Below are 25,631 nucleotides of genomic sequence, written 5' to 3'. Positions count from 1 at the left end.
AGTTCTTTAGATTTGGGAGTTGGCTGTAAGACTGAGATATTTCTGAATGTGCTGCTGCTGATCTAATCTAGTGTGATTCTTTCTCGTTGAGTTTAGAGGATGATCCTCTCCAAGCATCTCATGAAAAGATTTATTTAATCCCTACAACCATTTTGTGAGATTTTTCTGAATTACAATTATTGTTTTTTCTGCTTTTGTTAAAAAGGAACCAGGGTGCAAGTAGTTTAAATAACCTGCCAGAGGCAAATCTGTGACAAAATTGATTGCAGAAGCTGGCTATCCTGAGCCCAAGTGTCTAGACTGAGAAATAGTCTTTTTTCTCAGTAACAACAGAATCTTATTGCTGAATTTCATTTTGAACTGATGCTTTTGGAACATTGAGCTTTGAATAGATCAGTCTCAGCTTGATTTGTGTGAATGCTATGTTTCAGGTGTATGAATAAAAAAGAATGTTGGTGAGATACTCTGTTACTTAGGAAATTTATATTTTTTTTTCTTTTCTTTTTTTAAGGGGAAAACTGTGCAGCTTGGTTTGACTTTCAGACATACCATGCAGACAGTGTGAAGTTACCATCTCTTCATTCCCCCACCCCTCCCACCTTGGGATATGTGATGAGCTGATACCACACACAATGACAAGATGTGTCTGCTCCTCTGCTTTGGCATAGTTTTCATCTCTCTTCCCCAGAGGAATGGGATTGAGGAGTCAGGGGTGGGGCATGAAATGATGCAAGGAACATGACTGCTGCCAGGATCATGGCAAGGGGCTAAAGCTCCCTGTGTTGTATATGCAGCAAATATCAAAGTGTTTAGCTGTGGTATTCAGCTTTACAAATGCAGGGACCGGGGACTGTTGGGACAGAGGGGGACTGGAAACTGGCCCTCGACTTGCTGGGTTGCTGAGTTTAAAGCCTGAACTTCACAGTCTCAGAAAGCTGCAAGAGGGGTGGCAGGAGATCCCAGTGTGGACAAGGAGCACGGCTGGGAGGGAGACTGGCAGCATCTTGTTGGAGAAGGGCGCTTCAGCCGCTCCTTAATCTATTCCATGTGCAGCAAAGTTACTTATGTTTGGGGTTTTTTTTTCTCCTTTTTTCTCCACAATACCTGCAGCAGTCAAAGCCAACAGTGATCTGTGTCTTAGTACAATTACCAGCAGGCAGAAACCCCTTGGAGGCTGAGGCTGACTTCTTGTTCTTTCAGCTATCCCTGCATAAGTGTGCAGAAGGTGTAACTGAGCAGCAGAGACCCTCCTTCCCTTTCTGTGGGTTTTTTCCACATGATCTTCCTTTCCTGTCTTTTTTTTTTCTTCTTTCCTATTTTTGCCATTGCTTAGGTGCCTGTGGGTAGGAGGATACTGCCTTGCTGTGTCACACACCACCTGAGAGAGAGCAAAGACAACACAGGTTTGGACAGGCCTCGTTTCTCTCAGAGGTATAAAAATTTGTAGTGTTTGTTAGCTACAAATTTGATAAGAACGTGTGTGAAGTTACAATTTGGCCTTGCTCACGGTAGGTTTCAATACCTCAGATTTCACAGTGAATTGCTGGGAAGAATATTTGCAACCAATAGTGTATTTGTGCAATATTTCTTCAATACATTAGCCAGCTGTGGGGTTTTTTTCTCAAATGGGGCAGTGCATATGCCTGAATTGCTATTTTTTCGAGGGTTTTTTTGGTTAAATACAGAGCATATGTAGGTGAGGAACCTATTACTTAAGTAATTGTGACAATTCTCATACCAAGACTACTTCTGGTTGTTTGGCTCTGATACACTATTGAATATTGCAGAAAGCATAACAGTTATATTTGCTTTTTCTAACAGTTTCTTATTTTATTGTAGAATAAAATCTGTGTGGGAAGTTGTTTTGCTGGGGTTTGTTTTATTTTGTTTGTTTGTTTTTTTTAACCTTGGCATGAGACCCTATTTAAGGCATTTCATAGTTCTGTGTCATTTCCATGGATAGTGGGAAAACCAGTTTTACTTTGCATTAATATCTTCGCTAAAAATATGGACTGTAAACCAAAGTGATTCTAAATTCAGGCAAAAAGAAATTATAAATGTTCCTAAAAACTGAGAGCTAAAATACAGTGCTGTATATGAGCTTTCAGTTTGATAAATACTTACTTATGAGGTCATAAATACTTGAGGTACAAAAGGTTAATGTAGTGTGAAAGGCTGTAAAACACAGCGAGCAACCTGCTAGATCATAATGATGCATTAGCACCTTTCACTATGAATGCTGGTGGTTATAAAAATCTTCAGCTTGAATTTATTCTGTAATACGAGAATGTAAAGGCAAAGTATCTTCCCTGTGTACTTTTACTTATCTTCTCATATTTATTTCTCTTTGTACCAAAAAAAAAAAAAAAAAAAAAAGAAAGGCTCTCATCTGTTCATAAATGCTCGCTGACTGAAACTGATAAAAAGCCCTTTTTGACTAATATAATTTCTCAAAAGCATGTCAGGTGTTGTCTGGGTGCTCAAGGAAAGTAATAAAATAAAGTAATACTCAGTGATTTTTTTGTCTTCTCTGTATTAATAAGTTTCCATAAGATAAAGTAAGCAATAATGCATAAAGGAAACAAAAGTGATATAAATTCTGGAAAGCAGTAATGCAGGTTACCTTTGAGGGGAAAGAAATTCAGTACTAAAATCACAAACTGAGCATTTACTGAGTGGTAAAATTGACTTCATCATAATAAATATAGTATTTCTCAGTCTCAGAAATCCTCTGCACTTTATAATTGTCTCCAATGTGCTGATGCAGCTAATATTTCTCATTTAATATCTACCTCTGTGGAGTGTTAATTTTCATGCTTTGGTGATCATTGCTTTTTACTAAAGCAAATTACTTCCTCTTACTGTTATATCAGAGCTTATGACAGATTAGGATAATTTTACTGTCATTAATCTTTTGAGTCCATTCCACTCTTTTCAATGAAGTGCCATGTTTTGGCCAGGCTAAATTGAAACACTTAATAAAATCTGGAATCAAATATAAAAAAAAATTGCAGGCTGTTGATACCTGCTTTCATCCTTGTCTACTCTCTGGTTACATAAGAAATATTTTATTTTTCAATTTATTCTCTTCAGAAAGTACATCTGTATCTGAAGGATATTCAATAGTTTTGGGGGACTAGACAAGAAAAATGTTGAAGTGAAAATATTTGATTTAGACACATCCATCTTTTTTTTTTATAATTATTTTGAGGTGTTGAAAATCTACACATTCTGTTCTTATTAAGATACAGTTTAAGTTGATAGTGTTTGGATTGTGCAAATATATGTTTAGGAATCTCTGTAGATCATTATTTTTAGTTTAAGACCTCATTTAAATTTGCAGGGAACACTGCGAGCAGTTGCTGTGCTGACAGAATTATCACAAAAAACCTGTGAGAGACCAGACAGCAAAACATCTTGTAAAAGCCCTCATAATTTCTCTGAAAATAATATATTTTCAAATATTTCAATTTTCATATTTCATTTCAAACAAATGCTGAGATGGTTTGTTTTATTTGAGAGCAATTGGTCAAGCTAGAAATCCAAATCACAAAGCCCTGGTGGGCCAGAATATCAAGTTACAGATATATGACTCTCCTTGTCAAATGCTGCTTTGTAGTATAAAATACAGGAGTTTGAAGATAACAGAAAATAATATTATATATTACCAACTTATATTTGCATATTAGGTTATGAGCCTTTCTGTGTCATACTTTTGGGCAGAAACTTAGTTTGTTAGGATTTTATTTGGTAGGATTTTTTGCTACAGAAGCCTCAGAGCCTGCAGTGCCTGAAAGCAGCCCCCACTGCTCAGTCATTCTGATTGACCAGCTGCCTATTTCAGTAGGGCCTCTTCCCCCTTTCTTTTTTCTTTTTTGAATTAAATGTCCTCCTCATGCTACAGTAATCATGGATATTGTTAATAGAATTGCGTGGTAGAACTTAATTAACCTTTTCTTCTTGCTTTTTATTTAAAGGAAATTTGAGAGAACTCAATGGCGTGGTTCCTAATTTAATGCATCCCCCCAATGTCTATTAGAGGCTCTTCACTTGAGTGAGTCAGGTGAGACAGAACTGCCCATCATTAGCTCACAATTCATTTTCCCTCAGTTGAAATGTTCACCTGACATTCGAATCAGGGAAGAGTAAAAGTGCTGAGTACATGTGTTAATAAATATATATTCTTCATGAATTTAGATAATCTCATAACTGGAGCCATTAAAACATATTGGATGGTTATGCAAATAACCGAAGGAATTTCAAATTGCACTGATCATTCTGAGTGTCACTTCTTGAACTGCTTTTCTTTCATTTTGTAAGTTATAATTAAAACTGCTTGTGGTAGATTTTCTCTAGCTATTGAGTGGTCAGGAGATGAATTCTTCACCGAGGTGGAAGTGAGTAGACAATAAAGGCTATAATTTACAATTTGAGTTTTAAATCCCCTTCCAGAAGTCCAGCTGTTCCGGTTTGGCCAAATTTAGAAATATATCCTCTGAGAGAAGGCACAACCACCCCTCCCCCCACCAGGTTCGGGAAAAAATAAATTTTCTTCAAAGGAAAGTGAAGAAGATAAAACTATTTATTTAACAAACACACGGGAAAGGAAAATAATGTTAAATGGTAAAATCTTTCGCTGTAGAGGAAAAACCTGGGAAAGTGTTCGAGTCCTCCCTTTGGTCTCCTCGGAGCTGGGGCTTGGCCCAGGGCCAGGCCCTCTGTGCCCAGTGGAAAGTCCTCCCGATGTGCTCTGATGTTGAAGCAATCAAACAGTCCAGTAGAAAAGGGAGAAAAAATCTGAAATTCCAGAGAAAGAAAAGCTCAACTCTCAGTCTCTCTCCCCGGAGAACAAGAAACTGGAAAAACTGGCCAAAAGCTGACTGGAAAGCAGCAAGCCGGGTGCTTCCTCGCTCCCCTGCCGCAGCTGGGGAAAAAAACCCTGCTATCTTTATGTGACCTTGAACAAGCTGCAAAGTGCTTTGAGAAAGTTTTGCTCAGTTTTTTTCCTTCCCCCTCTCAGGCTCAGTTTAGAGGCATAGAAAAGCCCAAAAATTAATTTCTGGGCATAGGCAGCGATATGGGATACACATCATAAGGTCACCCCAAGACACCAGCAAAGAGCATTTTTTACATTATTTCCTTTAGAAACAGAGGGAAGGGGAAGGTGTTACAAAAGCAGATGATGTAAATGTAAATGCAATTCCAGCCATATTTCTGTAAGCTATTCTTTTATCTTTCCCTGAATGAAGTCTGCTTAAGTGTTCTCAGTTCATTATATTTCTAAATGAGTTTTACTTCAGATAGCTGTTAATTATTGCCATAACTTCCTCTCATATTAGTGTCTGAGTCCTACTCACACAAAGAAGATTCTTAGCTCATCCAGAATAAAGTCTGTTTTTTTAGATTAAAAAACCCCTGTGATTTCCTCACATTCCTGAAGCACAGCTTATGAAGTGTAGGCTTGGTTGTCAAACTGCTTGACCAAACTCTTTTTTCCTTAAAAAGCAGTAGAGGCAGTCAGTGTATAAAGTAGAATGAAAGTTCCACACCTAGAAAAGAGAAAAAAAGAACCATGAAATGGTTTGTTTTGAGCATATGTTAGATTGCCAAATATTTTCTGAAACAGCACTAAACGAAACATAACTGCATGTCCCAAAATCACTAAAGAAACTGAAAATCTGTTTGGCTGAGCTCTTATACAAGTTAGAGAGAAAAGCATAGGTTTAGAAGCAGTTTCACAAAAATAACTAAAACATACTTCTTTTTTTTCCCTCCCTTTTTCCAGTTTAAGTTCACTAACCTACAGGGATGGTTGATTGGGATTGGTGTGGCTTTCTTTTGCTGTAGAAGTTTGAAATATGATTTAAAGAAAAAAATTCCTTAAATTTGATGAAAGACTGGCTTTGGGGTGTCAAACACTGGCATTATTCTCACAGAGGCTGGTGGCTGATAAGCTAACTCAGTGGCAGGCATCTGGCAAAATTCTCTTGTCAGTTTTGCTTTATGTCGCTTTTTCCTTTCAATTGGCTGCAAATAATAGATCAGACTTTAGTTATAGTTCAAGGAATCAGGTGATCATTACAACTTTTGGTTACTAATATAGGAAACGAAGTGTGTGCATAGAGAGACTTCAGTGCTGGTGGAAAGGATACTGGAATGCAGAAAGGAATGAAAATCCTAGGAACTAACAAATGATGCAGTGATCATGACTGCCCAAAAAAAAATATATATTTATTTATTTACTTACTTACATGGTTATAATATTGTACAGTATACTCAATTTATGTGGCAAGAGGATTTACAAGGGGAATATAGGAATCTTAGCTCTCCAAGTGAGCTTTAAAGGTAAAAGAGTGTAAGCAGGTAAATCAGTGCACCGTGAGAAGAGTGGTGGTGCTGGAGTGCCTTCCTGTAACATTAATCCTTCCTCTCTTTATTGTTTATTTGGGTTGTGGCCATCACATGATGGAGAACAGTGATGGGAAGAGGTGACCTACAGTTGTCAGTGGCTGATATAATAATATTGCTTTATTGCATGATAATTTGCTTTAGGTAATGGTTATTTTGCTGCAATTCCATGCTAAGGTGTGGAGGCTTCCTTTTCTCTGTGTCTCTTCTGAGCCAAGTCACAGAAAACAAGGATCTCTGTGTGTGGGGGGTGTCTGGGCATCCTCAGCTGTAGTAATCCTGTAGATGGTTGTGAAGGTTACCAAGCTGTGTAGATTTTGACCACTTTTTAGTATGGTGAGGAGCTTAATGAAGAACTAAGCATGACACGGATAAGATGATTATTTTTGTAAATAATTTTTTAAAATGCAATGCATGCAATACCCACAGGAGATGCAGGTGAAGTGTTGCAGAAGCTGTGTTCCAAGACAGTAAAGTGCTCTGTGAAATAACCTATCTTTGGTGGAGGAAGGGGTTAAAAGCCTTATGCATATGCATAATGTAGCCTAAAACCAAACAGGAATTAACTGAATAATAAGAACACAACCTGTATTTAGAAAAGGACATACAGAATATTTTAAGAAGTAATTCTGGCCTATTTCAGAAAGGTGAGGGTGAGGAGACTCTGGCACAGGTTGCCCAGAGCAGCTGTGGCTGCACCTGGATCCCTGGCAGTGTCCAAGGCCAGGTTGGACAGGGCTTGGAGCAGCCTGGGACAGTGGAAGGTGTCCCTGCCATGGCAGGGGATGGAATGAAAAGATCCTTAGGATCCCTTCCAACCCAAACCGTTCCATGGTTCTGTGAAATTCTATCACATTCCCACACCAGGTAATGGAAAAAAACTTCTTTTTGAGGGGGAGCTTTGCTGAAGAGTGGCATTTTCAGAGGTTTCTTGCATATTTTGAAGTTATTGATGTCAGATATGGAATCAGGATAACCATTTGTATGCTTACATTTGTGAAGCCTGGTATTTGAAACAATACTTTTCAGAAGAAATAGTGCATGCAGAGAATGCAAGATTGGCCCAGATAATTGCAATGAACAACACACAGCTATTGCTGATATTTTTAGCAATTTTTGTTGCAGAGGGTTTTTCATATAAATAACTATTTAACTGATTTTTTTCCTCACTTGTCTAGACTAAAGCTTTGTTAGAAAAGTAACTCTAAGTCTTATCATTATTGTATTATATTATTAAAGCATCAATGAAATCAATTGAAAATTTGGTTCAGTTAGTAAAATACTTTTTTTCAGAGGAGATGTGGCTCAGAGGCTCTACTTGTTGTCCTTTCCTTCATATTCACCCACAGTAGATTGGTGAACCAAGTCGTGTAAATCTGGGCAGTGTTCTCAGTACTGCAAGGGAAATGAAGAATAATCCAAAATAATCACTGAACTGGAGGGCATCAATTTAATCTGTAGATACTTAATTGTTGATGACAATATTCAAAACAAAACAATCCACTTATTGCAGTCCTGTTAAATTAAAAACAAAAGCATTTTGGTAGCAAGAGCACCTATGAATCAGAAAAGGAGACCCAGTCTGTTATGGAAGTGTAAAATGCATTTGCATCCATAATTTGCAGAGCACAAGAGCACTAACTGCTGTCAAGAAGGAAATTTTTGCCCATCCAAATGAACATTTTTCTCACTCCCTTTTTAGATGTTCTCGCTTTGCATGTTGTTTTCTCACGATATTCTGGCATCAGCCTTTGTGAATGGTCCTTGTGAGGACACTGCCGGTCCTTCCTGCCCTGCCCAGCCTCCACTGGGCTCCCCCTCACAGCCCTGCCTGCTTTGGGACCCTCTGAACAGATCTTTGACCCATGGAACAGGACCCTGACCCACTGATTGCTGTCCTGTTCTGACCTTGCTCCTGCTCTATCACTGCTTACCTGGGGTGTACAAGGCTGGTCACTGTCACTGGACCTGGCCTCGATCTGCTGAGAAGTCAAACAGGATCAACTAGAGCAGGTTTTTCAGGACTGTGTCCAGTTGGGTGTTGAACTCCTTCAGGCAGGGAGCTCCACAAGGTCCCTGGGAAATCTGTTCTAATGTTAGATTACTCACAGACAGGAAAAGCTTTTCCCAGCTTCTACACAGAATGTCCTGAACTGCAGCTTTTGCCCATTGCCTTTTGTTGCCTCACTGGGCACCACTGGCCAGAGTATAGCTCCTTATCTTTACTCTCTCCCATCAGGCATTTGTACCTTCTGTTTTCCAGGCTGAGCAGTCCTGGCTCTCTCATTCTCTCCTTGTTTGCCAGATGCTCCAATCCCTCACCTATTGTTGATTCCTATTCCATTTGGACTCTTTTCCTGCAGCACTGCTCTTCCGCCTGTCGCTCCCCTGTGCGTGAGGCTGTTCCTCTCCAGGTGCAGCTCTTTGCTGAACTTCATGAGGTTCCTCTTGCCTGTTTCTCCAGCCTGTTGGGGTCCCTCTGCGTGGCAGCACAACACTCTGGGGTATCAGTCACCCCACCCTGCCTGGTTTCATCTACAAACATTAATTGAGCAAGTCCCTTTTCTGAGAGTTCAAGGGGAGGTGAAACAGTGTCACAGTAGCTGAGGGAACATGGCTGTACCATCCTGTACTGATTCCTGAAGGGAACTACAGACAGCAAAACTGCTATTATGGCTAATGGCCTCTTTGTACAGATATTAGATGAAAATAGAAATATCTCACCTGAGAAATGTCTGGTTGTTGTGCTTGAGGATGAATAAGGGAAGAGGTCTGCTGGCAGGCTTGTTGTAAGCAAGAGGGACAGACAGGAATTAGCTGTTAACTCACAGTGCCAATCCTCCTGATTCCAGGTTTGCTGTTAGAGAATGTTTTCTTTGCCCTCTTTCCTGAGAACTTTTTCCAGGAAAGGAAACGTGATTTCAGGGCATCTGAGTCCAGTTTCCAGTTCTTCAGAAGATGTTTCCCCAAACTCGAGTATCAGTAATCAAAGCAATTCTGCAGTGGGAGCTGCATTGTGAGCTCAGTAACAAGCTGCATTCATATGATCAAGCAGAATTCATCGTAACATCAGCATTCACAGCTAGATTTGAAATGATGATTTAAACCCTTTAAAAATTCTTTGAACCATCCAGTACTCTTTAGGTTATTTGTTTCTTTTTTGAAGTGGGAGAAGGGAAGGACAAATGGATGTTTCCCAAAACTTTGTCTTTCACATTAGTGAAGGAAAGGTGTTGGGTGAGCTTGAAGGATGAAAAAGAATGATTTGCATAAAGCATAATGTTCCTTGAGGTGGACTTCTCTGTCTCTGGTTGGGCCAGTGGGAAACTTCAGGCATGTTGCTTTTGGAGAACAGCAGCTGCAGACCTGTTTTTCCATTCAAAATGTCCCAGCTCTTTGGAAATGCTGCTTGCATTTGGCTGCAACGTGCTAAGATATCCAACCACCAAACATACCCAATAAGACAAATTCTGCTATTTTTTCATGCAATGGTGTTAAGCTAAGTTTGAGAAATTACTATCCTGCAAGGAACTTAACTGCTGCTTGTTAAGTTGGTGAGTACCTCAGTATAAAAAGAGCAATGTCATTTAGAAAGTGTCATTTGTGACACAGAGAACCCTCAAACTCTTCTGTCTTTCAGAGGGTTCAAGAACTGACTCTTTGGGCAAAGATATGCAAGTGAGCAAATGGAAAGTCACAGTAGGGATTCACCAATAGGTGAGGGGTCAAACAGAGAAAAACCTTTTATCATGCTGTCACATTTTCTTTCTTTTCAAGAGCTGGAGCTGGAGCAATCAGCCATTCTCGCTCAGCATGAAACTCTGCTCTCACAAGTTCACTCAGCAGTTGGTTGTGTCAACACAACTCTCACAAAAAGGGACTTTACATGCATGACATAAATCGAGTTCAGGGGGGAATTTCAGGAACTAGTGTGCATTGATTCAAGCTGAGGGTAAACAACTCGTAGCCAAACTTGCAAATGTTCCATCTAAAGACACTTCTTTCCTTTTCTTCTTTCCTTTTTTTTTTTAAGGAAGTAATGTCCTCTGAAGCTGTGTAGCACAGTATTTAATTAGTGATTTTTTAATTTGGGCAAATATTGTTAAGTGTCACAGCATTCTACAAAGTAGTTGGAGATGTTGAATGTTATTTTGTCCACATAGAGCCTGCTGCCAGAACAAAAGTTTAAAAACCTTTATTGCAGCACTGCAGACTTTTATAATGTTGTCTTATGAGGCATAACACTTGAAAGAATTTTTAATCTAATTAGAACATTAAAAAAAAAAAAAAAAAAGAATTAGAGCAGTAATTCTTGTGCATGAATGAATGACCACAGGTAGAAGTACAGTGGCCTTGCTGGGTACTGATTTATGTTCTTTTGTGAATAATTTCTTCATAAATCAAGGTAATAACTGAGTTGGATAGGAGAAACTGGGGAGAATCAGTGGATTTCCAGAATCCAAGTATGCCAAGTTTTGCATCAGTCAGAAAGTCTTATTCTCAAGGGCATCGTGTTCTGATTTATTGCCTATCAAAGTGTAACTTAAGGTGTTTTAAGGACTATCATAACCATTAGCTATAGTTACCTGTAAGTTTTACAAAACATTTCAACATTTCTGCCTCTGTTTTGCCCCTTTTCCCTTAAACTTTGTTACTCAGATGGCAGATCTCTATTTCTGCATATTTAGGACATACCACAGCTATTCCCCATTGATACTTTCAGAAGCTTTCCAAGTCTTATTTTATATAATTTTCTATATCTTACTTTATATAATCCAATTAATTTGGAGGGGTGGGTGGAAGGAGCCTGAGCCCCGAGTGTCAGGAAGGGCAGGTGTGGTGTTGAGGCTTTAGGCGCTCATGAAACCACAGCATGAGCATTGTGTGTCCTTTTAGGCACACGGGGGAAACAAGCTCCAGTGGGAGAGAGATAAGAGATGAATCTGGAGTGTAAATGTGCTGAGCAATTTGTGGGGGAAAATGTCATGAGCAAGGCATTTTTTAGTGCTGAGGATACTGGTGGCATCTTGTTCTGGTAGTACTTTGTAAGCCAGCCTGTGCAGTGTGAAGCTCCAGCTCCCACTCAAATGATAAAATACCCTCTAATCAACTCCAATCAAGATTTCTATATTTACTGTCACCAGGTTTTTTAATATATTTTCATTGGTTGTCTGTCTGGATTTTACATTAAGCTTTCAAGCATTGAAAGAAAGTTAATTTTGAACACTTTCTTCCTGATATTGAAGCCCTTTTAAGGAACAACAAGAATTACATCAGAAAAAAAAACAGGCTTCTGACTAACAGATGAAAAAGGAATAACAACATCAATTGAGTATTTCTTTGTGTCTCTGTATCATCACTTAAGATTTTTCATTTGGATTAAATTTGTGCTTTTGTCCTTTGGCCAGTATAATATTTCCTAATCTGTGTGCTAATTTTTTTTTTAAAGGATAAATCCAAGGACTTTATTTTAATATTATCTTATGGAAGTATCACAATAATTGAGTTTTATTATATGTAGCACGAACTTCTAAAGATGTGCATAGTGTGTATGCATTTCCTTCTTGGCTAATGGAGCCGGGGTACAGCTGATTAGGGAAAGGTTTTGTTAATTGCTGTTGTGATGTTTTGGATGGGACCAGTAGGTAGTCAGAAATATTTACTGAATCGATACAAGCAATAAATAATGCATTGAGGCAACCTTTTATCATTCCTTCTCCCATTTTAAGTTACTGATACACTGATGTCAGCTGGATGTCCTTAACTGAACCTGGCAACTGCTTGGTCACACACAACTCTATTAAAACATATTAAAATTTTCTTTTAAAAATATTATCTGCTCCTTATGCCAGCAAATTTGGCCCAAGTTTTGAGACATGTTCAGAAGTCAAAAAATGTATGGCTTTTGGTGATTCTTCTCCAGACATGATTGATATGCTATTCCCTGGGACCCTGCTGAATATTTTAGAAGAAAAATGATGAACCAGCAAAGGCAATGTAAAGCACTGTATAAGGGCTATATTCCATATTGTTAAGGAAGATTAATTGGGGAAATAATTAATGTAGCCAAGTTATTAATTACTCTTTGATTGTCCCGCAGTACCAGAGGCTTAAGAAACCTATCTTATTGCTCCTATCTGTCCTCAGAATTAATGATCTCTTATTTAGGCTGCTAGCTCTCTATGCACAAGCTATCACAATAATAGCAGTGCTTTCTTGTAGCCTGTGGTATCAGCATCCAGAATGCATCCATCTAGAAATGAGAGAAATAATCACTGCTGCTTGCAAGTCTTCAGCCCTGAACAATACCCAGTATGCTGAAACCCCAGAGCATGTTCAATAGTGGAACGTCAGAAACTGCTGAAGCAAAGCACAAAATTATTCAGGTTCTTTTTCATTTGTCAGTAAATTGGATTAGGGGATTCTACCGGGGTGTGCTTGTGTGTGGCAGTATATCTAAAACAAATGCCCCAGTCAGAGTCAGCCACCTTACACTGTCTTCCTGAGAGTAAATTGTATTCGTCTGACTGCTCAAGGACCTCTGACAGAAAATATTCCAGAAGGGAGGTGGTTGGGTGTTGTCCCTTACAAAAGGTGCACTGACACCCTGCCTGCGTCGCTCGCAAGCCAAACGTGTGTGTCTCACATCTCACCTCACCTCCAAAAGATGTATTTTAGTAATAAGAATAATAGGCACAATTGAACATCCAGCACACTTTTGCCAGTAGTGAAATGGAAGGGAGGATGGCTCTTAGGTATTAACAGACTGGCCAGTGGCCAGGGTGAGAACTCAGCACTTTGGAGAGGGGACAGCTCAGCCTTCAGGACAGGGACTTGGCTCCTCTGCCTGGTTCTTTCAGAGCAGTCCCAGGGTACGGTCACACAGTAATTGCTTTGGTCAGTTTGCATTTGGTGCTTTGGATAGTAAAATGTTTTTGTAAAGGATATGAAACCAGGATCGTTGTACCTTTTGTAATCTGGGAAAGAGAGTGAAGTTAATGGTAATGGTGAAATCAGTTTGTCAAGTGGGTATAACATCAGGGTGAAGTTGTGACCCAGCTGAAACAAAAGGGAATTTTACCATTAAAAACAAGGGGGTCAGGGTTTGCCCTGCAGGGTTTCAGTCGCAGTGTCTCTGAAACCAAGCATCTCTGGAGTGTGAGATACTCAGCTACACCAGAAATTTAGCAACATAATCATAGAAGGGTTAGTGTTGAAGTGACCTTAACAATCATCTAGTTCCAAATGATCAAATGCAGTCATGATTATATTATTCGAGTTCTTTATTTCTTGCTGCATAACATCTGTGTGCTTTTTGCGCTAGAACAGAACAAGGAACAGTGCACATTCTCTTCAGGAAAGGATTCTTAAGAGGTTAAATGGATGTGGCATGAGCTGCATGCTGTGCACTATGAAGTACTTGAAATATTTTTATCTTTAGAACTAATTTGAAGAATTAATCTCAACTTTTAATATCCTGAAAGTAATGAGACCTTATGATTGATCTTAGTCATGAGAAAAGGATAACAGAGATGCAGTTCACAAGAAAAGTCACTGGTACATCTGGTAATGTTTATCACTGTTGTGAAATAGCCTAGTGATAGAATTTTTTCCTGTGTACATCTTTGTGTGAACATTTAAGCCCAAACAGATGGATTTGCGTCTATAACTCCATTTTTTCTGTGTTGTTATGCTTCTGGGAAGCACGTTGTAGAGCTGGGACTTTTCAGAATATAAATTTATCAAAACAAGTATGATTAATTAATCAGTCGATCTACTTAGGAAAACAGGAAAGCTACAAGCACATCGCTTTGTCAGTTCTTTGTTAGTGGTGTATCTGGGAAACAGCATTTTCAGAAAGTCCCAAACTCGGTTTTAAATTATTCTCTTTGCTCACTTTTTAATGGAAAGGTAACTTTCCAGAATCTAGACCCTTTTAAAATGGAAAATGTGCAATATTATCTAAGGGAAATATGAAGCTGATTTACTATGCATGATTTTTTCAGTTTGTACACATTGGGCATGGTTATATTTTTGCTCAGGACGTATATATATATTTTCTGCTGAACTTTTCTCGATTGCTTTTTTTATCGGGTTTACAAATCAAATCAAACAGGTATATTGCAGAGCTCTGATATTATTTTCTGCGCTTATAGCACAATGTATTGAATTATGCTTGCTCATGTACTGCTGCTGCTATTCTCTCCAGATTGAGAGAGAATGACTGTGGGGGCTGTAAATTCACTTGGCTTCCAGCACCACTGGTTAAATCAAGAACCCTGTTCAGGCTGGAGAAGAGACAGAGCAAGTGTTCATTACACAAATCAATTTGGTCAAAAGTACAGCACAGTGGGTACCCAACCATTGCTCACATAGTATTGTCAACTTAATCAAATAATGCCTAGAAGACATTCACAAGCTCTTTCTCTCTGAGAAATAACTTGATTGGTGCAGCAGGAAAAAAACAGGGGCTGTTTTGAGCATTTATTAACAAATTCAATGAGTGCTTTCTTTTTTGCTAAATTTAAAATTCTGAAGAGCTTTACCCTGTGCTGGCATGTATACATGAGATATTCAGCACCTAATTTACCATTGATCATATTTTTAAAAAATAATCTGTTCCTTTTTTTTCTTCTTTCTTTTCTCCCTGTAAATAGTTTACCGGTTATTCCTGATAGAATTGGGCTGTTCTTCCTCTACACTTGGTGTGGGTATAAAAGATATGCAACAGATTTGTATTTGTTTACAGATTATAACAGAATGATAAGGACTCGGTAAAGCTTTTCATGTTCCAATACAACTTATTTTCACTTTGTCCAGAAAGAGATAAAAGGTTTGCTTCTATTTTAGGCATTCCTACAGTCTGTGTTCCATTCACTCTTGACAAGCTGAGATTGAGGACAGCGTTCTTCTTGTAGTGGTGTGCAAACAGCTCTTCTGTGGCCGCATTTCGTCGCATTGGAAACAGGATTTGAGGGTGAAAGATTTTGTCCACACCACCATTGTTTTGTAGGAAATGAAAGGTATTAGTCAGTGAAAAAGAATGGAGGGAAAGTGAAACTCTTACAATTCCAGTGTAAGAAACATTCCAGGGCTGGCTGTCTGCAGTGATGGATGGGGAGGGATACAGAGAGTTTGTATTAGCCAGGAAGGAGAATGGAATGGGTTTTTTTCTACCCAATCAATGTGCACAAGGCCCTCTCTGATTTCAGGTTCACTGCTCATTGTTTTATTGTGTGTGGTGCCTTTGCCACAAGTGCTAAAGGTGGCAGATGAGACTCCTGTGTCCAGTCAGGAGTCAGCTGGGAAATGGGGTTGTATTTGAGGCTGCATGAAGGCTTTAGAATGTACTTTTGAGTGCAATTTGCTGCAAATATTGGATTAAAAAGGCCTTAAAAGAAGAGGTGTGGGTGTGGGGGAGTTAATATTTTTTTTCCAAATAAAATGTTGTCAAATTTATTTTATCCAAACAAATATTTGGTTTAGTAGTTTTCCTCATTTGTATAATTTTTGTTTCTTAAATTCTCACGAAAAAGCTAGGAAGGGAAACCAGAAAAATTACTTCAACAATTTTACTTCAGTGTCAAGTCTTTAAGAGCTTGAGTGAAGTCTTTTAATTAATAGAAGTTTTCTGTTTCTGGAACTGAGTTAAGGAAACAAAAAGAAAAGTATTTTGCTAAAGATAAAGAATTTCTCTAGAAAACAATAGATATTAACTCATGATGATGAATTTAGTTTAAAAGGATACCAAATGTTTATACTGAAATTATTATTATTAATTATTATTATTTTATTATTATCTTATATGAAAAAACCAAAAAATTGTTTTCTGAAATTCCCTCTTTGAGATGGGTTTGCTTACCTGTAAGAATGGTTTCAATTCTAATTTATTTTAACACTTAAGCCTTCAGTACCTCACTGAAGTAAAGGGAGATCACCTCAATTTGTTTTGCTGTAAGTGAGAATTTGGTCTTCTATTTCTGCATTCTGTATTTATAACTTTCATTTTAGGTTTTAAGACTATCATATATTAAGATTCTTTAATATTTTATAATTGCAAGTACTTGGTGGAATAGGGACCAGAAAGCAGTCTGATTGCATGCAAGACTGCAGGGATGGAGGAAGGATAATGCCACATCCTAACTTCAATTAATTTTTAAAGGAATATAAAACTTCAGGTCCTCTAGCAGTGAAGATATTCTCCTGAAATGTATTATGTATGTTTAAGGTAAATGACATTCTGGTTTTGTGAGTCCACAGAGCTCTGAAAGTTACCTGGCTGGGATTTTTCAAAATCCAGCCTGTCCTCTGTCCCATGTGTGTTTTACCTCCTTGGTGTGTTACTTGGAAATTTTTGCATAATCTTCACATTCCAATTTCAGTTTGCAGTTATCCTTGTGCAGATCTCCCTGGCGTGCCCGTGGATTTCTGGGTGCTTTGTAAAGAGACTGATACATTGCCAAGCCTTTTAATATGTTTTAAATGGCTTAGCCCTGTTAATTGTGCCCCGGGGATCTTGAGGGTCATGGACAGGTATGAATTGTTGATGACAGTGACTTGCTAAAGTTTCTGGTTTTCAGTCCTCGCTGCCCAGACTCTGAGACATTCTGTGCTGAGAGTGTAAATTTGAGGCTTCTTAGAATAAAAATGATTTTTAAAAGTGGTAAACCCAACCAAAGGACAGAAGATAACAGTACCTGGATTTATTCTCTTCACCCATAATTTGTAGCTCCATTTTAACACCATCTTCAGAAACCTCACTGGATTTTGCTGACCATAGTCTGTTCAGCTGCTTACTAGGGAAGTTTCTCCCAGTGTTTTGGGATGTTTGTGGTGCACAGTTCACCCCTCCTACTCCTCATTTCTATTGATACAATGAACAAAGATTACTCTTTTCAATTTGCATTTATACAGTACACTGATTATATAATTTCTTCCTGGGGCTCCCCCTCTTCCTGAAGCTCAACAGCACCTTCAGAATTCTTTAATTCTCTTCAGATTAATATAATTGACCTTACATTCTTCTGAGGTGTTGTATTTCAAGAGTTTCCAGTCTATCATCTCCCACCTACTCTCACATACCAAATTTCTTTCATGTTTCTCTCCTTTGATGCCTGAAGGTAGAAAATAGTCTCTGTGGTGTCTCTGGATGGAACAGTTACTTCAAAATCTAAATTTCAAATTTTTGAGTTGATTTTAGATAACAATAGATTAGCATGGAACATTTTTGTCTCTTGACAGCTATATACCGTATTTTCTATTTAAATCACAAAATATTTATAAAGATAAATTATTTAGTTTGTGGGCCCCTGCCTGTGAGTTCAGGGAGTAGCAGATAGAGATGTGGTGGTGCTGACTCAGTTTTAGGTTTACGCTTGATCTGATCCCATTATTTGTTTGGAGCACTTGTAAATCTTTCTTCAGTGCACACAAAAGTTTGTGTTTGTGTGAGTCTCTTCCTATCCCATGAAATATCAAAGGTGCTGCTGCTGGACTGAAGCTGCTGCAGAAATGAGAACCTTTATTTATAAAGTGTTCTTAGCACAGCATTATTGGCAATATAGATGTTAATACTTTTAATTTGAGAACATTTGTATTCCCTAGGGAAGGTATTGTTGAATTTAACTTGCTACAGTTCAATTTATATGTAGTTATTGCTGATGTAAATGATGTGTTCCGTTTGAGTTCTTTTGCTTCCTCTTCACCAGGCTTGTGGGTACTAAAACTGTGTGGTAAGGTTTATTTTATTTAAGCATTTTTATGTTGCTTAAACTGTTGCCTTTTAAAAGAAATTTCATACTAGCAGGAAATGGGCAATTTCGTCTTTTTTTTCTTCAATTGAAAAAAGTCAGAAAGACGAACTGAATGTAACACTGGAACACAAGAGAAAGAGGAATATTTAGGAAAACAGCGGGGTCAGAAGGAAGAGGGAGGCCAGAGCAAATGGAGTAATGTCTGTCAGATCATCCTTGTAGTTTTTCATTCAACTATTTTCTTTCCCTTTCTATTCTTCCAAACTCCTCTACCAGTGCAGATGAGTATGACTGTGCTGTTTTCACATACCCATGCAGAATCTTGTCTAATGACTGTGTGCTGTACAAGCAGTAATTAATTAGGCACTGTAGGATGTAATTAAAGAACAGAGATGAGTAATTTCTGTAACATACTGATTGACCAGCATTGGTCAGTCTTACTTTTTGGATGAGGGCCATTTTTTATTCTTTTCCTTAATCTCACTGGGGATTTATAATTTGTTTGTTAAATCATAGTACATAGCAATGTCCTTCAATTTTAAAGCAGAAGTTTAAAACCAGGGAACAGTGTCCCTGTGGGAACTACCACGGCATAACCTTGTTTTGGCGAAGAAGAGAATCTGTAAAACTTTGTTTCTGTGTCTCACTTTTCTGTCAGGCAACCTTCATCACTGATTAAACTTCTGTTCCCTCTCACAACTCAAGGCCTTTTCCATAATGGTCACCATTTATCTGGACAGAATGACCCTCCAGTGCCCATCAGCAGTGCTTATGAAACGGCAGCTGGGATGAGATGTGTTACCTGCCTCTTGTGGAGAAGTCCCAGTGGCCTCTGAATGAAAGCACTAATCTGATTTCAAAGTGTCTGGCTTGCTCTGCTAGCAGGCAGCATTTGGACTGCAGATTCAGTTCCTTACCTTGGCAAACATAGAAAAGGTTAAAGGAGTTTCTACAGTCTTGTAGGGAGATCTATTTATTCGTTATTTAAAAATAGCTCAGAAAATCTACAAATAATAATCTACTTATTCTCCAGTTTATTCCAAACACATATTATCACTGAGAATGTATGCTGTTGAGACAGATACAGAAATGGATTTGATTTTAATGTATTTAAACTTCTGGTATTCCTCAATACCTTGGAGCAGATTTAACTGCTTTTTAGTATTTTTTTTTTTTCCAGAATTTAAGCCCACCCACCCCCTTGTATTAAAAATGCCAGAAATACTTACAGTGTGCTTTATTTTGCTTTACCCTTTTAGCAGACAGATGATGCAGCACAGACCGATGGCCAGCAACAGACGCAATCTTCTGAAAACACAGAAAACAAATCACAGCCAAAACGGCTCCACGTCTCAAATATACCATTCAGATTCCGGGATCCAGACCTTAGACAAATGTTTGGTGTAAGTGCTCATCATTTATTTCTGCTTTATTTACATTTGCATTGCAATAGGTATTTTCTATTATAGGCAGCCGTGAGGGCTGTATCTGATTGAGGCTGTTTAACCATTTGCAGTAAAGATTCCCTTTTAATCTATGTACAACCAAACATCTGATTTGCCAGTCGGAACTGGGAAAAGAAATTACACTGATTCTGCTGTATGTGATGCCCTTGGGTGTTTTGTACTACATTCACAGAAAGCTGTCTGTGTTGGTTTAAAATATTACATGCATACATATTGCTGCTGTACACATCTGGATTTATCTGCCTGCATTTATTGATTTTGGAGAGCATGATGTTAAACGGTCAATGCCTGACCTCATGAGCAAGGGACCCAAAAGGAAGGCATGGGCTGAATTTCAGCACAAAGTTCAGAATCCTCATCCATCTCCACAGGTTTTGTAGGTCTGTAGGCTTTGAAGGTTTTTGTTAGTATTTTTCTAGAAGTCTCTCAATCTGTGCTTCTTTCCAGGCCACAGGTGCCTTCAAGCACATCCCCTGTGTCTCACACAGGCCCTGGACATGCCATCAGCAATAGGATTTATAACTGAGAGAGGTTACACTGTGTTTCTACTCCCTGACCCAAGAACTCTCAGGTTTAGTTTGAAATGCCACTAAGCATAATCTAGAAATAGTACTTGATCATCTATTAGAGTCCAAGCGAGGACTCTGGAGTATTTATGTTACTCTTGCTCTCTTTATTCTGCCTCACTAAACTGGAATTCTCTCCTGCATTACAGTTGGTTATTCAGTGCAGCACCAAGTGCTCCATGGCTCTGTACTTCTCTGCATCTTTCACATTCAGTTCAGATCTTTAAGTTCTTCTAATGTGTTTGTATGTGAGTCAAAAGACTGTGTTCCTTAATATTTATTCCTCTGAAGGAAACAGTCACTGGAAAAAGAATCCTGGTGTAGTACTGGGAAATGAGTGACTGTTCTGCTGTATCTGACTTGGTACAAGTTACTTCCCCTGAACGCAGCTTCCAGCTCATCAGCAGAATAGCAGAAGGCATAATAATTAACCCTCTAGAGAAAAATACGGTAATTTATTTAAACTAAACAAACCACTTAAAATAGATTTTATTTGAAAAAAAACATTAAATGAAACATATTTTTTTTTTTTTTAGGTACTGTAATTTATAAATGAATAAAAACTACATTTCCTTTAAATGTTTCTAAGTCTTAGGTCTCAAAAGACTGACACTGGGGAAGGGCTGGAGTTTTCCAGCTGACTTCCAGAATGACTTGATCACAGTAAACTTCTAGCTTCTGAAATGATAGAAAAATGACATTTCTGCATGTGTCAGTTGAAATATGTCATATGAAACTTGGCAGGTCTGCATCATGTCCATGTTATACACACAGCAGATGATCTTTTTACATGGACATGAATATAACAGGAGAATTGTTTAAATATCAAGTCCATCTCTGCATCGAGGCTGAAGCTGCAGTTAAAACATTAATTAATGGTGAATGCAAGAACATGAAATAAGCCAAATAATACCAAGTGATGGTTTATTTTTGATGACCAGGTTGAAACTCTTTAATAAGCTAGAGAAGGAATACTGTCCTTTCCAGCCTGTAATTGTTTATTATATCTTAAAAGACTGTAGTATAGGCTCATTTCTGCAGTTCCTGGGACTCTTGTTGGGTTACTCTCCATTTCCCTGCCTCCAATGTGTGCCTTTTTGTTTAAGATGTTGGGTCACTCACCAGTGCCAACACTGATCCATACTACATGCTAATGACATTTGAAATAACAGAAATGACCCCCCGATGCATTACATTGTCACCTCAGAAAACGTGTCCTAACAGGAAGTATTCTAACATTTATTCTCTTCCTAAGCCAAGTCCAATAGGGTCTTTTCCTTTGGGACAAGCAGCTGTGTTCAGCTTTTGTGTGTGCAAGCAACATCTAGGGAATTCAGTGCTATTGTAAGGTCAATGGCAATAACAGTTACTTCTAAGATTATGATAACAATGCAATTCTGAGCAGAGAAAAAATCCCCCCAAAGTGAGTATCCATTCTAGTTTTTCAAATTATGCTCCAGTAAGGCAAAACTTCTTAGGGAATAATGGTTACCGATTTCAGCAGGGTGGAAAGAAATCCTCAGTCCTGGAAGCGAGCAACAAAACTCCCACCTGGTTTAATCCTATTCCTGTAAGGCAGAAGTAACCAAACTCCTTCACTTTTTTCTGGAAAATCCAGAAATTTGGGACTTTTACTTCACTGTGATCATGGTTTAATGCTCTTTCCTCTCTGTCAGGGGGCTTCACTGAGCTTCAAGTTCCTCTGTGGAATGACTGTAACGAGCATAATGACGTACACAACTGAGATGTAATATTGATCTGACTCCTTTTAGTGTGTCTTCTTATGTGTTTAAGAGTATTTGGTTTTATATTGTTTAACTTTTTTAAAGTGTTGCACCATTTCCTGAAACATTTTTACTCTGTGTGATAGAAGGGTTGAAGTTACCTTATTTTCATGTAACTTTTCTGTTTCTTTGCAGCAATTTGGTAAAATCTTAGATGTTGAAATTATTTTTAATGAGCGAGGCTCAAAGGTAAGCAGTTTAATTCACCTGTGGATTATTTTTTTTTGTTTAAAATACTTATATGAGTAAAAGGAAACAACTGCACTGCTGTGATAAAATAATGTCTGAAATTTTATGTTAGTGAGAACATCTGAGCTGTCAGTCAGTTTTCTAAGCAGTATGAAAATCATTGGACTCATATCTTTTAAAGGGGGTAATTTTAACTACTCCAGACTGTCATCTGTTTTATGAGAATGTTGATTTTGGTGTCCTTATTCTTCAAGGGTAATTATTTCATTTATTATATGAGTCCATAGTTAAAGATATCTGTAGGTAGGTTTGTATTAGTACAGGTATTTTTTTCTTTTATTGAAATGAAAGATGATGATGATACTTTATAACTATCCTCTTTAGTGATTAGCTGAGAAAATATGTGATTGTTCCCGATTAAGTGCAGATGTTTTCCTCTTTAGTTAAAGCCTTAGTACACCAACCCTTTGAAAAAAATCTATTTTAGCATTTATTTTATTAATAGAGTTCTTATTGGAAACGTTTAATTTTTTTTTTCCAAAATTACTTTGCCTTAAATGCATACTTCAATTTATTCAGTATTTAGGAAATAAAGCAAGATAGAATGGCTATGACTGCATCAGCTGGTGCAAAACTGTAATCCAGTGTGTTCACCTATGATATCAGCTGCATTACAGGGCTTTATGTCTGTCATATGCATATCTTTTTTCCTTTTCTTGCCATGTCAGACACACTAAAAAGTTTATTCACTAATGTTTCAATCTTCCTGTAGCTCATATATCATTTATGATTAGCGATGGAATGTTATTCCTGTTCTAGACATACTGTAATCTGTCATATTTTAAGAATCATATACATCAAAAATCTATCTTAAATCAGATATATTTTAATTCTGTTAATATTTATTTTCTGAAAATAAAGCCTTCACTTTTTTTTTTTTAAACCTAAATGGAACAGCTGAAATCTCCTGGTTTATTATTCAGACATTAATTATTCCCCTTGCCTACCAGCGCAAATTCAGTTGGAACATTCATCACTTTTTCAGTAAACAACTAAAATGGATGGAATTTGGTGGCTCAGAATCTCCTACTCTGGCCAAAATTTATTATTTTTAAATTATGGTTGCTCAATAATGTTTGCAAAAGATATAGATTGTCCAGAACCTGCTGCTGCTGGATAGTCCCACCAGTTTCCAAAGCCATCCCCACTGGCCACCTTTGCTGGTTGTGCTGATGGGGTGGAGCTGAGCACCTGTGGTAGAGGAGTTTAAACTTTTGTTTAGCTGCTAAATCTTACCCAGGTGGGGATTTTAACCACCACACCTGCACTGGACTGCTTAAGCGTAAGGTTTTGTTAAAGTTTTAGGGGGATGGCATAAGGAGGTGTTTCCAAATTGAGCTTTTTTGATGTTGACCTTGCAGCACTGAAACATCCCAGTGCCTTGTGCCAAAGGCAAGATCCTAGAACGGATTTCAGAAGGAAAAGGTTTTCCTAGCTGGATTTTAACATCTCTGCCTCAGTTACAACCTTTGTCAGGTCAGCCTGTTGTTAATAAATGCTCCTGCACCATCAGTGCTGCATCCCAGCTGTCTCCAGGGGAGCTGCTGGGGGTGCTTGAGGCAGGGCTGGGGTGCCTCTCACAGCTCAGGACTGCTGCTCTCACCTCAGTCAGAGTTATTTCAAGTACAGCTACATAATATTCTGATTTGCAGAAGTACCTTTAGATTCTCTCAATTAAATAGAAAGTTAAGGAAAATAATATTAGGAATGAGAGGGACATCTTTTTTCTGTTCTTTCTTTTTCTATTTTTTTTTTTTTTTATTTAATCTGATCATTTCGTGTCCATTCTGTAGGAATTAAGATGCACCAGATTAAAGTCCCATTCCTGGCAGTGCTTATCTATGTTTTCATAAAATCCCACTGAAACTGAAAGGACTACTAAGTGGTTTCAGACTGAGTACAGGTAACAAAGTTTGCAGGATCAGAATTCAAATTTGTTTCTAGCTGCAGTTTGGCATAAGAATTGCTAGAATATGTTTTTGTTTCTGTTTCTTTTTCTTTCTTTTTATTCTAACAGTTAACGTTTTAAACGATTTCTTGCAAAAACAACAGAAGTAATCTCATTCTCGTGCCGTAATAGTTAAGAAAAATGGAATTGCATATTCAAAAAAACATAACATTAGAACTCCACCATAAAGTATAAAATTATTTTGCAGAAGGGAGTCCTTCCATAAGAGAAAACCCTCAAATAATGCAAGTTTCATACTACAAATTTCTGCTTGTTTGAATGTGTAATACTAATGACGAAAGCTTGGCTAAAATATATGACAACACTGATGACTTTTGAATTTTTGACCATTTTCTATCAGTTATAAATCAATGCTCTAGACGACTCTGTATATACATTCAGAAATCTGTTTATGTGTGTATTAATATGTATCTAGTGTATATTATATTAACACCTATTTCTTCAAATAAGGAGAACGCCAAAGTGCCTCCCAAATTAAATCAGAACCTTCTCACACACTAACTTGGCTATTATTAAATCATTTGACAGATTTTAAAAATAAAATGCATATATTTGCATTACCAGTTAATAGAATACAGCTGTTAACTCAGCTGCATATTAAATTGATGCGAAAGGGTTCATGTAGGTATTTGAATGTGTGATGGGTGAATCTGTGTTTTGTTCTTGAGTTTCTCTGTCAGCCAGGTGAAGTTAAAGATTTGCATAGTAAGAGCTTAATTTAGGTAATGTTGATTATGACAATAAGTACAACATAAGAAATTTTAAAATTACAATGAATATTATTTTCAGAATCTTTGAAGTTCCTATCGTATCTTGGCTTGTAGCTCCACTTTGTATGTTTTTCTAATTTTTTAGTGTAATTAGGTTTTTATCTTTCTCTTTAGCTCTTTGAACAAAAATTAACTGGTAGTGCTGTGAGCTAAGGAGAATGTCAGAAAGTTTTGACTAAACTCCCACCAAATGTTTGCAATTCTGAGAAGGGACAATTTCTCAGGCAAGAGAATAGAAAAAAAAAAACCAGAATTGGGGGAATTTCTGCTATTGAATGAAGTTAGGCTGCTTAGATCCATGGATCCAGTGATGTTTTTTGCTGGGAAATTTTCTTAATGGCATCCTAAATTAGGAGGTTTTTTAACAGAGCTTTAACAAGGCGGGAAGGAGCAGTTGTAAAAGAAATAAAAGTTTAAAGTTGAGGATGGTTTTAGTTATCAGAAAAGCCTGTACAGGCATCTAAACCATGGAGATTAGTGCTAAGGAGGGGGATTTTACTTTCTCTCAACACTCCTGGTGCTTTGGGGAAAAGAGTTACATCCTCAGTGTGTTCTAGCAAGTGAGGTCGTGGCCTTGTGCTAAAATTGTGGAGAGTGGTGTGGAGAAAATGTGTGGAATCAGGTGTTCTGAGAATGGCTTCAGCTGGAGGTGCAGCTGCTGACAGA

General features: G+C 37.9%; 1 protein-coding gene across 15 annotated transcripts in view; it reads left to right on the top strand.

Annotated features, from left to right (window-relative positions):
* The window catches only part of RBFOX1 (RNA binding fox-1 homolog 1), a gene marked incomplete at its 5' end in the record, with an annotated part of 1,111,952 nt that overhangs the window by 1,002,210 nt on the left and 84,111 nt on the right, over window positions 1–25,631 (top strand). For all 15 annotated transcript variants that reach the window (XM_082292358.1, XM_082292365.1, XM_082292372.1 and 12 more), the window contains 2 exons: window positions 19,421–19,564; window positions 22,113–22,166. In XM_082292358.1, the coding sequence (XP_082148484.1) occupies window positions 19,421–19,564; window positions 22,113–22,166 (198 nt within the window). The remainder of the gene's footprint in view (window positions 1–19,420; window positions 19,565–22,112; window positions 22,167–25,631) is intronic.

The sequence above is a fragment of the Coloeus monedula genome (genome assembly GCF_965178545.1).
Source record: "Coloeus monedula genome assembly, chromosome: 16".
Classification (NCBI taxonomy): Eukaryota; Metazoa; Chordata; class Aves; order Passeriformes; family Corvidae; genus Coloeus; species Coloeus monedula.
The sequence above is the reverse complement of the archived record's forward strand: the minus strand, read 5'-3'. Positions and strand labels throughout refer to the sequence as shown.